This window comes from Dendropsophus ebraccatus, chromosome 5, assembly GCF_027789765.1.
Source record: "Dendropsophus ebraccatus isolate aDenEbr1 chromosome 5, aDenEbr1.pat, whole genome shotgun sequence".
Taxonomy (NCBI): Eukaryota; Metazoa; Chordata; class Amphibia; order Anura; family Hylidae; genus Dendropsophus; species Dendropsophus ebraccatus.
Genome location: NC_091458.1, coordinates 9,831,351 through 9,844,089, shown reverse-complemented (window position 1 = coordinate 9,844,089; position 12,739 = coordinate 9,831,351). Strand labels below are relative to the sequence as shown.

Below are 12,739 nucleotides of genomic sequence, written 5' to 3'. Positions count from 1 at the left end.
AATTCCACTTGCAAATTTAGTAGTAGTATCCTAACAATCGAGAAGTAAACATAAAATAGGACAAAAACAAAGCTATTTTCACAAGTTATGGTCACTTTTACTAAATATACATCTTATCCGTATGATGAAAAACGCATCTGTAGAGTCATTATACAAAGAGAAAATATTTACATAGGAAACTAAAGTGAAATTAAATTACTAAGCTGTGATCAGTGCGGTATACCAAAAAGCAATTCAGAGGGTTCAACGTGGGACCATCCCCTCGTATGTAAGAAAATGAGTTTGTGATTGGCCCCAGACGCGGAATTTATTTAGATTCTGAAAATTTTGGAATGGCAACCCTTATATTATGAACTTAGGAGGTGATTGAGGAGGTGATTGAGAATGTATCATCAGATCCATCGTTTGCTAAATAAACCATTTTTACCTGCTTGGTGAACACAAATTTCCATCTCTCCCCAAAAAGCTGTAAGAGGAAACTGGCACTATGACACAGGTTACACTGTAAAATACAACTGGTTCTTTAATTTTTGACAATGTGAGGTCCAATACTTTCTTAAAAATGAGAAAATCCCAGTGTAGTTCGCGATTCTCTTCCAGAAGAAGAGAAAATAAAAATGTCAAATTATTAATTGAATTTAAAAAAAAAAAGGGGGGGGGGGCAGAAATTTCTATTAATACAAATTACTTTTTACAATTTTACAAATTGCCACACTGAATTTTTTTTTATGTTGTGTTCACATCTAGATGAAAAACACATCCATAATAAGAAAATAAGAAAATCTTCCATTTAACTCCTAAATAGAGATGATCTCAAGTCTTATCGTTTGCATTTGAATACAGGTGGCTGAAGAGGTTGGATGCAGCCCTAGAGAGTCCTGGTAAACATGGATATAGCCATAGACCATAGACTGTATTCATGTTTTCCAGGACTCCCTGTGGCTGCATCCAACCTCTTTTACCTCTGGTATTCAAATACCGAACTATAAGACTTGAGTTGGGCTCAACTCTACTCCTAAACTCCCCACTCTAAAAATATTTTTTTTTTCTTTTAATCATACTGTGAATTTTTTTTTAATACATTTTTGTTGGATTGTGATAGTAAAAATTTTACAGATGATTATTCTGAAGATGATAAATTACAAAACTAAATCAAAATTTAAAAAAAACCTGTTGTTTGAAATTTGATAAAATTCTGAAAATATTTTGTGCGGTTGAAAATGAGAAAATTATATTAATGTTTTTTTTTTTTCAGCTGCAATCACTATTTGATGGAGGTTAAATAGACATATTTTTTGCTTCCGAATAAAAAAAGGCGTGTACAATATGATTTTATGTTATTACAATAAAAAGCTGAAAATGGAAATTTCCCGAAGCTATATTGTAGCTTATATTCCTAAATTATGAAATGAGTCATTCTAACGCCCAGTTGTTTAATCAAAAGAATTGAGTTAATACGACTTCCACCAATAAAATGTTTACAGGTTAAGGTCACAATAACACAATGTTTGTTTGTTTTTTGCCCTTTTGACAGACTTTTTTTTTTTGGCGGCCATCATTTCCAGCCCAAATAAAAGCTGTTATTTCAAAATAAATAAGGGCTAGAAATGATGACCGTAAAAAAAAAAATGCCTGTCAGATGAGCAAAAAGAAGACGTCGTGTGGTCGTGGCCAAAAATGTATATCAGATATTATGAACGGCCATTTATCTATTGGCCAACAATCCTCAGAATTTCTGATTATCACAAATGATCCAACTCGCCGAATATCGACTGAATTTTTGAAAATCTAAATTCTCCATTTGAGATCACCTCATGTACAGTGATCGACAAGTATAACTGGACCGCTCAGCCTCCCAATACATGACCGAGGCAGAATACCCCTCACAATAGAACAGAGTCCTCATGAAATTTAGACAGTTTGTCCTTCTCATATCAAAAAGTTTCTCTTCCTATTTTTAAATTTCTATGAAAGAAATATTTGACCATAGTAAAGTGCCATTAGATCTCACCAGATTTACTAACACCTTGCAGCCATTAAGAATGCTTCTTTATGTAGAAAATGCCTTTGCTTTTTATTTTTACTCGAAGCTATGTGATTTTTTTTCTTTTTTTTTGACTACCTGTTTGTTTTCCGTAACAAATACTTGTATGATACTACCGTAATTATACAAAATGCATAAAAGACTCGGGTAATAGAAAAGTGCTACAAGAACTCCTTACGTACAGTAATCGGTTGCACGAATCATGATTGTACTCTAAATTCTCACATTTTTTTTTGTGTTTACGATAGTGTTAGCCAGAAGTGATAAGAAGTAGCGAGATGCGGATCGACAATTATGGCACAGCAAGAAGATTATAAGGGCTGCCAGAATCTGGGTTACTTTTTTGTTGGGCTCTTGTAGAGTACAAATAAAGAGGCCCAGTCCACGAGTTTTACACGGTGATAAGTTTACAACGGGTCCCTGTCTATCTATCATTCATTGGAGGAGAGTTTGTTCCTTCATCGTCCTCTTCCTTGTCGTCTTTCATCCCTTTGAGTCTTTGACGAGCGAAATCTTCGAAGACGATGTCATCATCGCTGGGGTGGAAACAAGATGGAAAGGTGAGAATGTCAGTCTAGCAATCACAGGAGTTAGACAGGAATGTTTTTGTGATTATGTAAGGAAACACAGGTTCCTTGGAGGGCCAAAAAGCTGTAGGGAAGAATGAGGTAGTCACCGAGGAGAACCCTCTAAGGGTTTTCTTATAACACTGATCTAGCTGGTATAATGTCTCCTATACTTCACCCAGGGTCTATGGGATTTCAGAGTCATTTAGCACCCAAGAAAGGTCACTTTTGGATTTCATTTGGACTTCACCAATCTCACATTGGAAGTTGGCTTACTACTTCTTGTGTATAGGGACAAAGAGTCTTCCAGTGGTTAATGTCAGGGACAGGGGGGGTCTGAGGAGACAAAGGTGTCTGAGAAGACAGAGGGTTCAGGGAGGGACCGAGGAGTCTGGAAGGTACAGAGACAGGAGGAGGGGACAGAGGGGTCTTAGGAGCCAGAGGAGTCTGGAGGAAACAAGAGGACACAGAAGGTCTGAGGAGAGAGGGTCTGGATGGTACAAAGAAGTCTAAGGAGACAGAGGTCTGTCTGGAGGGGTTAGAGGATTTTGAGAACACAATAAAATAAGGGTCATATTCCATGGGCCGTGCAGGGCCCGATCAACGATGTAAATGAGCGCCGATCTGCTAGATCGGCGCTCGTTTACTGGGCCTTATCCACGGCCTGACTATCGTTAGCGAGGGCTGCAGGGACATCGGTTGATTATGGTTTGGTGGAATAGAGAAAACGATCAGCCGATGGTCGACGATTTGAGAAGCACCATACATTACCTAGCAGGGCTTCTCCTCCGCTCCGTCTTCCTCCCCGGGTCTCGCGGCGCAGCTTCAACTCCGGAGCGGCCTAACTGAGCTGTCAGATTGCTCAGCCAATCACTGGCTGCAGCGGTCCCAACCAGTGATTGTCTGAGCAGTCTGACAGCTCAGTCAGGCCGCACCGAAGCTGATGCTGCGCCGCGGGACCCAGGGAGTAAGACAGAGAGGAGGAGAAGCCCTGCTAGGTAATGTATGGTGCTTCTCAAATCGTCAATCATCGGCTGATCGCTTTCTCTATTCCACCGAGCCATAATCGGCCGAATTGGGCCGATTCGGCCAATTATCGCTCTGTGAAATAGGCCCCTAAGAGGAGATGGGGAAGAGAGGAGGAGACAGAGGAGTCTAAGGAGATAGAGCGGCCTGAGGAGACAGAGGTGTCTGAGGAGACAGAGGTGTCTGAGAAGACAGAGGGGCCTGAGGAGACAGAGGGGTCTGAGGAGACAGAGAGGCCTGAGGAGACAGAGGGGTCTGAGGAGACAGAGAGGCCTGAGGAGACAGAGGGGCCTGAGAAGACAGAGAGGCCTGAGGAGACAGAGGGGCCTGAGAAGACAGAGGTTTCTGAGGAGACAGAGGTGTCTGAGGAGACAGAGGTGTCTGAGGAGACAGAGGAGTCTGAGGAGACAGAGGAGTCTGAGGAGACAGAGGGGTCTGAGAAGACAGATGGGCCTGAGGAGACAGAGGTTTCTGAGGAGACAGAGGGGTCTGAGAAGACAGAGGGGCCTGAGGAGACAGAGGAGTCTGAGGAGACAGAGGGGTCTGAGGAGACAGAGGGGCCTGAGGAGACAGAGGGGCCTGAGGAGACGGAGAGGCCTGAGGAGACAGAGGGGTCTGAGAAGACAGAGGGGTCCGAGAAGACAGAGGGGTCCGAGAAGACAGAGGGGTCCGAGAAGACAGAGGGGTCCGAGAAGACAGAGGGGTCTGAGAAGACAGATGGGGTCTAAGAAAAAAGAGGGGCCTGAGGAGACAGAGGGGTCTGAGAAGACAGAGGGGCCTGAGGAGACAGAGAGGCCTGAGGAGTCTGAGGAGACAGAGGGGCCTGAGGAGACAGAGGGGCCTGAGGAGACAGAGGGGTCTGAGGAGACAGAGGGGTCTGAGAAGACAGAGGGGTCTTAGGAGACAGAGGGGTCTAAGAAAACAGAGGGGCCTGAGGAGACAGAGGGGTCTAAGAAAACAGAGGGGCCTGAGAAGACAGAGGGGCCTGAGGAGACAGAGGGATTTGAGGAGACAGAGGGGTCTGAGGAGACAGAGAGGCCTGAGGAGACAGAGGGGTCTGAGGAGACAGAGGGGTCTGAGGAGACAGAGGGGTCTGAGAGGACAGAGGGGTCTGGCATTTTATAGCAATCATTGAACTGTTGTACCATAATAATAGAAAAGAGAAATATCTCGGCTCAAATTCCTCAGCAACAATATATAAGAGAAGGAAAAGCGTGATCAGTTCTGTTACAAAATACAAAATAATAGATGGAATTAAAGAGCAACTCCAACCTGATATTAACATGATAATGAACATTACTAAATCATAGGGAGCAGTATTATAGTAGTTATCAAAAGTCAAATAGAGGATAGTGCCCGCACTACAGGTGAACGTGGCTCACGTTTGGATACTCGGGCAGTAAGAAGACATGAACTTGACAAAGCGCTGCGGCGTGAAACTGTTGTTACTGCAGAGATGCTCCCGCACCTATTCCACCCTTCCCCCTCCTTGGTATGATACGATATCAATAAACTACTGAAGAGTGCATCTGATCGGTGAGTGCATCGGATTATTGTCTCCTTGCTTATGCCAATTATAGTAGTTATATTCTTGTATATAGGAGCAGTATTATAGTAGTTATATTCCTGTATATAGGAGCAGTATTATAGTAGTTATATTCCTGTATATAGGAGCAGTATTATAGTAGTTATATTCCTGTATATAGGAGCAGTATTATAGTAGTTATATTCCTGTATATAGGGGGCAGTATTATAGTAGTTATATTCCTGTATATTAGGGGCAGTATTATAGTAGTTATATTCCTGTATATAGGAGCAGTATTATAGTAGTTATATTCCTGTATATATAGGAGCAGTATTATAGTAGTTATATTCTTGTATATAGGAGCAGTATTATATGTTATAATATTGTATATAGGGGCAGTATTATAGTAGTTATAATATTGTATATAGGGGGCAGTATTATACAATAGTAGTAATGTTGTTATACATAGGTGATGCTACCATATAGATAATATTATCAGATATCTGTACGGTATGCTTCCCTCATGGTAATGTCAGTATTCTGGAGTTGCTCTCTAAATAACATTGAACAAACAAGCAAATGGAAAGCAGGAAAAGGCGACATCTTACTTTGATTTTCCTTTCTCTATGTGCATGCAAAGATGAATGGAAAGCCATGCAGGAGAGACAGAATGGTTAGATCAGACATGCAGCAGTATCAGACATGACTATGGATCATGGACGTTATCATACACAGGTGACAGATTAGTACAGACACTTGCAGCTTACTTTGTATCAAATTCTATGAGATTTGTATCTATAGGAGCTTCACTCTCAGGAACTATAAGAAAAAGTCACAAACATCAAGTCACGACTACAGACACAGCCAGCAAACAAATGCACACAATAGTAATAATAATAACAACACCAATAATAATAATAACAATAACAATAATTATTATTATTATTATTATTATTATTATTATTATTATTATTATATAAAATTGTATCAAAATGTGTTGTTGTTTTTTTTTTAAAGGAATCTTCTGACTTTAAAAACTTTATACAGGCAAGTATTAGAGAGCAAAAAAAAAAAAAACATATACTCACCCCTCATCCTGTCTCCATGCTGGAAGCCCCGGGATGATGTGCCTGTACATGGAGCATGTGACTCTGCAGCCAATCACTGGCCTCAACAGTCACATGCCTTGGAGCCAAAAAGACTTTACAAAAAGTTGGTTGGAGCTATACAGTACAGATAGAGGTGATCTCATGGACACGGCGGCCGTAACCTTATAACCTTATATAAAGACAGGGCGGCCGTTCACATCTATTTCAGAATACATCCTACAGTATATAACAGAACTGGTAATCAACGTCTCTGTGACACCTACTGAACCTATCATACAAAACTGGGGCCCATCGGGCACCATAAACCCGTTTAGGACCGGTCCAGATAGCGCCTTGAGGACCACAGCCCATTCTGACCAGTCTCGCTTTATGTGGTCATACCTCCGTGATATTATAACTTATCCTAACAATTCTGAGACTCTTTTCTCGTGACATATTGTACTTTAGGTTAGTGGTAAAATTTGGCCGATATCCGTACAATTTGGGTGTAAAAAATGGCCACATTTCATGATAAAATGACAGAATTTGTGATTCTCTGATTTTTTTTTTCCTGCCCTCACCGTGGGGGTTTAGGCTTGTAATTTTAGTAATTTTATTTCCAGCGTCATTACACACGCGGCAATACTGAATATGTGTACTTTTTTTTTTTTACATTTATTATTGCATTAGGGGCTATGAGACTTTTATGTGGTTTGCACTTTATTTGTTCATTTACTTTTTTTGTGCATGTTTTATTTACTGTTACTTTATTTTACTGTCCCACCATGGGAACATCACTATTTGCCTGTTTACAGGGACATTACATTGCACTGCAGACTACGTTGCATTGTAATGTGCCTGTAAAAAAGGCAAAGCTGCCAAGGCTCAGCCACCATAGCTATGACACAGGAGGCTTCAGTAACCATCGGGGCCATGCCATCGCTTCTGCACGGCCCCGATGGAAATAGAGGGAAGATTCTCCCTCTATTTCACACTATAGGTGCTGCAATCAGCCAGATCGCAGCACCTATAGGGTTAACTGTCGTGGTCTGCGCCCAGTGTGGGTCGTGGCAGATGCGTTGGGTGCCCAGCTATCACTGACAGCCATGACACGCTACGGGATGGCATGGGTGCAGCTCCTGCACCCGTTTCATCCCAGGACGTAACTGTACCGTCGTCTGTACTGTACGACAATGTACGGTAAAAAAGGACGTACAGTTACGTCCTCGGTCCTGAACGGGTTAATATCCAAGAGAGCCTTAGTGAGTCCACTCATACATTGTATATCGTAGATGAACACTTAAATCTAAATCAAAACATGTTATACATGAGAATTGCCCATAGGGGCTGTAATGCCTGCATTATGCCCCGCCCCCGAGGAGCTCAGCTAAATAGAACACAGTGAATCACATCTGCTCACAGAATTCTTTTACATTTTCTAAATTAGCTTGATATGTAATGTGAACATCTATCCACAGGCTGTGACAATTATTTTCTACTATGTGAAACTTAGACTAAAGGATATATCCATTTTTAGTAAGAATCTCATTTCTCCTCAATAAAAGACAGATTATTATTATTATTATTATTATTATTATTTGTTAAGTAAGCAGAGAATGAGGTCATCAGGGGCATGGTTTTTTTTTGTTATTTTTGCTTTAATTGCTTTTAAATGTGGCTGTGAAATTCTTGCTTTGGCCATGAAGAGCACTGGTCCCACCTCTGAGGAGGGTGATAGAAAGTTTGCCTGTAGGCTAAAACCGATGACAAGACACGCATGGCCTCCATCTCCTCCCCTAAGCACTGTACTACATTTACCAGTCTCCGTCCCTTCCCATGATTCCCTTACCTTCCCGGTGAAGAGGCTCTTCCTTGGGTTTCGGGTGCATCAAAGTGAAAGGCAGCTCTACAGCGACGTCACTAGAGGACGGAAATCAGGGGTCAGTGTCACATATTTATTATTGTTTCAATTGCAAAACTTTCAAAAAGAATAAAATTGATTAAAAAAATAAAAGAGAGAGAGATCACCCTGAAGTTCTTCAACACTTTAGTAGGTTCTGGCATGTGAGATGTTAAAAAGAACGTAAACTTGATGGGTTTATGGCATGAAAACATGGTGCGGAGTATTAGAGGGTGGCCCCCAGACCACTAACCCCCCTCACTAAGGGTGTTTTATTCGGCCGTTCATCTCTAGTCACATACAGTATATCTTTCCAGGTAATACTGGGCCTGTTTTGATCACAAAGGGGTTGTCCGCAGCTTCATGGTTTGGTAACATTATGATTTCTGCTCAGAATTTAAACTGCTCCAGCCTCCTCCCAGCGATATTTTTATTATACCGTATATACATGTCGGTCACATATCACTTTCTCTTAAATGGGTAGTTGACAAAAAAATTATTCCAAATCAACTGGTGCCAGAAAGTGCCAGAGATTTGTAATTTACTTCTGTTAAAAAAAATCTCCACTCTTCCAGTACTTATCAGCTGATGTATGTCCTGCAGGAAGTGGTGTATTCTTATCAGTGTGACACAGTGCTCTCTGCTGCCACCTCTGTCCATGTCAGGAACTGTCCGAAGCAGTAGCAGATCCCCATAGAAAACTTCTCCTGCTCTCCTGACTGGAGAGAATACACCACTTCCTGCAGGATATACAGCAGCTGATAAGTACTGGAAGACTGATAATTTTTAATAGAAGTAGATTACAAATTTCAGGCACCAGTTGATTTTATTTATTTTTATTTTTTTTGTGAATAACCCCTTTCAATTACAGGAACAATATGTGTTTAATTCCTCAGGGGCGGGGTCAATGAGCTGGAAGGCAAGACCAAACATGACATGCAATGTAGACATAACTGTGGGTGTGCCATGTTGTGACTGGAGACATGGTGGCGTATGGTTTAGTAGAATATCTGTGGCCATTGTGCCTGGATTTGAGCATGCATCTCATGCGGGGATGGAGGGGACACATTATGGCTCATTATGGACCCCGCCTCACTAGTTTCTAAGAATTCAGAAGACTCTGTTGTTGAAAGCCTTTGATGACTCTTACAGCACGGCGTCTTTACCTATACTCAGCTTCTCGGTCATCAGGACCCTGGTCGGGGGCCGGCTGTAGAGTAACAGACCTCACACATATCCCACTACTGCCACCTACTGACAACTGCAGATGATAGCACTGCATATACCTTCACCCTCCAGGATTCTGCAGCGCTCCCACATAGGAGGTCGCCATAAAACCTACATGAACCCCAGTGCTACTAATTGCTCAGGCTGGCCTATAGTGGGCGTCATTGTGCCCTCTGGTTGGTCTAGTGTTGAATGACTGATGACAGGATGGATGAATGGAACATGCTGCTGGCCCGGTGGGCACAGTGATGCATGGGGGTCTATGACAGGACAGATGCAGTAGGGTCGGTGCACAGTTCAGCAATTACCTTGAGGCAAGATCTCCCAGAAGGCTGCCATTGTTCAAAGCAGATCAGAGAATTAGTCAGCAAAAGCAGCAGTGACCCCCGAGACCCCCTAAGTCTCCTAACCCCACAGTGACATGCTAAGAGCCCGGTAACCTGACCGCTGTGGGGGCGACTGGAGGATATAAAGTACAAGATACAGGAAGACGACGGATTCACTGATCAGTCCACATTACAGGGAGATTTAAAGGGGTTGTCCAGGACCGTAATGCTCATGGCCTACCCCACCACCACAACCCCCAAAAGGGCTGGTAATAAGATTATAAGAAATTGACCGATTCTTGAATATTCTTTAAAAGCGACAAATGCCGTAAATATACCAAATCAGCATCCAATCTATTACAATCAATTGAGAATGGTATACGGTATATAGGAATCCTGGTCAGCATAGTAGATAAATTACTAGACTTGCACCTAGGGAACTCCTAGTGGTCACTAGTGGTATTACACTAAATCCTCATAGACTGAGAAGAGATTAGGGGACTCCTAGTGCTCATCAGTGGTATTACACTAATCCTCATATCTATACAAATTAGGGAACTCCTAGTGGTCATCAGTAGTATTACACTAAATCCTCAGACTGAGGAGAGATTGGGGAACTCCTAGTGATCACTAGTGGTATTACACTAAATCCTCATAGACTGAGTAGAGATTAAGGAACTCCCAGTGGTCATCATTGGTATTACACTAGATTATTATAACTATAAAGATTAGGGAACTCCTTGTGGTCATTAGTGGTATTACACTATATCCTCATATCTATACAGATTAGGGAACTCCTAGTGGTCATCAGTGGTATTACACTAGATCCTCATATCTATACAGATTAGGGAACTCCTAGTGGTCATCAGTGGTATTACACTAAATCCTCATAGACTGAGGAGAGATTAGGGAATTCCTAGTGGTCATCAGTGGTAATACACTAGATCCTTATAGCTATACTGATTAGGGAGCTCCTAGTGGTCATCATTGGTATTACACTATATCCTCATAGCCATACAGATTAGGGAACTGCTTGTGGTCATCATTGGTATTACACTATATCCACATATCTATACAGATTAGGGAACTCATATTGGTCATCAGTGGTATTACACTATATCCTCATAGATTAGGGAACTCCTAGTGGTCATCAGTGGTATTACACTATATCCTCATAGACTGAGGAGAGATTAGGGAGCTCTTAGTGGTCATCAGTGGTATTACACTATATGCTTATAGCTATACAGATTAGGGAACTCCTAGTGGTCATCAGTGGCATTACACTATATCCTTATAGCTATACAGATTAGGGAACTCCTAGTGGTCATCAGTGGTATTACACTAAATCCTCGTAGACGGAGGAGTAACAGCAACTATCTGTTCACAAGTCAAAATTCCATCTCCTCTAACCATAAAACAAATGCACTATTTCTGTGCTCCAGAACATTCTGGAGAGTTTCGCAGGCTGAAATCTATAAATAGCGGCAGACCAGGAGAGAGGAGCCGGGCTCGCAGCACATCGTGTCTGAGTCACCAGCTGTGACTATGTGAGGTAAAGAACACCATGAAAATAAGAGGATCAGAACTGAAGAGTTTGTAAGACTGTGAGGAAAGCTTCTTACCCTCCTCGGGACACCACCAGCTTCACTTTCACCTTGTATGAGACAATGATTCCCAGGATCTCCTTGTTGGCTCCATCTCTCAACCTAGAAATGGATGAAGAAGCTGACGGTCAATCATCACCCAACATTGGACCTGCCCCAGACAATGATCCTGTGCACAGTAGAATAGACTACAGCACCAGCTGCATTCATTCCCCATCTGCTCCTCTGACTGTGGCATCATTCAGCACAAGGCAGCATGCTGTCATCACACCAAAGATATATGTGTATAAGGCAGGAAGATGGTGATGTAGGCTGCAGGGGCTGATCATAGACTATGGGGGAAAATGGTGACGAGGGGATAAGAGGAGGGGGAACAATGGTGACGAGGGGTAAGAGGAGGAGGAACAATGGTGAAGAGGGGGTAAAAGGAGGAGGAACAATGGTGAAGAGGGGGTAAGAGGAGGAGGAACAATGGTGAAGAGAGGGTAATAGGAAAAGGAACAATGGTGAAGAGAGGGTAAGAGGAGGGGGAACAATGGTGAAAAGAGGGTAAGAGGAAGGGGAACAATGGTGAAAAGAGGGTAAGAGGAACAATGGTGAAAAGAGGGTAAGAGGAGGGGGAACAATGGTGAAGAGAGGGTAAGAGGGGGGGAACAATGGTAAGGAGGGGGTTAGAGGAAGAGGAACAATGGTGAAGAGGGGGGAAAGGATGGGGAACAATGGTGACAAGGGGTAAGAGGAGGGGGAACAATGATGCCAAGGGGGTAAGAGGAGGGGGAACAATGGTGAAAAGAGGGTAAGAGGAACAATGGTGAAAAGAGGGTAAGAGGAGGGGGAACAATGGTGAAGAGAGGGTAAGAGGGGGGGAACAATGGTAAGGAGGGGGTTAGAGGAAGAGGAACAATGGTGAAGAGGGGGGAAAGGATGGGGAACAATGGTGACAAGGGGTAAGAGGAGGGGGAACAATGATGCCAAGGGGGTAAGAGGAGGGGGAACAATGATGCCAAGGGGGTAATAGAAGGTAGAACAATGGTAAGGAGGGGGTAAGAGGAGGGGGAACAATAGGAAACGGTAAGAGGAGGGGGAACAATGGTGAAAAAAAGGTAAGAGGAGGAGGAACAATGGTGAAGAGGGGGTAAGATTAGGAGGAACAATGGTGAAGAGGGGTGAAAGGAGGGGGAACAATGATGAAGAGGGGGTAAGAGGAGGAGGAACAATGGTGAAGGGGAGATAAGAGGAGGGGGAACAATGGTAATAGAAGGGGGTTTCGGCCATGTCTCACAGAGTACTTGATGCCAGGTTGGTATCCTCATGCTTCAGCTTCCCGTCCAGCGCCAGGCCGCGCTTCTCGCGGTTGTTGGCCAGGAAGGGAGTCAATGTGTAGACTTTACAGAACGTGGAGCTGGGCGCTACAACATCATTGCTGGAATGAG

The 12,739-nt window shown here is 42.9% G+C and overlaps 1 protein-coding gene across 1 annotated transcript in view; it reads right to left on the bottom strand.

Annotated features, from left to right (window-relative positions):
• Positions 1-968: 968 nt before the first annotated feature.
• The window catches only part of LOC138792258 (beta-arrestin-1), a 112,914-nt gene continuing 101,143 nt past the window's right edge, over positions 969-12,739 (bottom strand). Inside the window, exons 11-15 of the mRNA XM_069969466.1 lie at positions 12,589-12,729; positions 11,325-11,408; positions 8,099-8,169; positions 5,929-5,980; positions 969-2,580 (exon numbers count right to left, since the gene is read on the bottom strand). Of these exons, the coding sequence (XP_069825567.1) occupies positions 2,469-2,580; positions 5,929-5,980; positions 8,099-8,169; positions 11,325-11,408; positions 12,589-12,729 (460 nt within the window). The 3' untranslated portion in view covers positions 969-2,468. The remainder of the gene's footprint in view (positions 2,581-5,928; positions 5,981-8,098; positions 8,170-11,324; positions 11,409-12,588; positions 12,730-12,739) is intronic.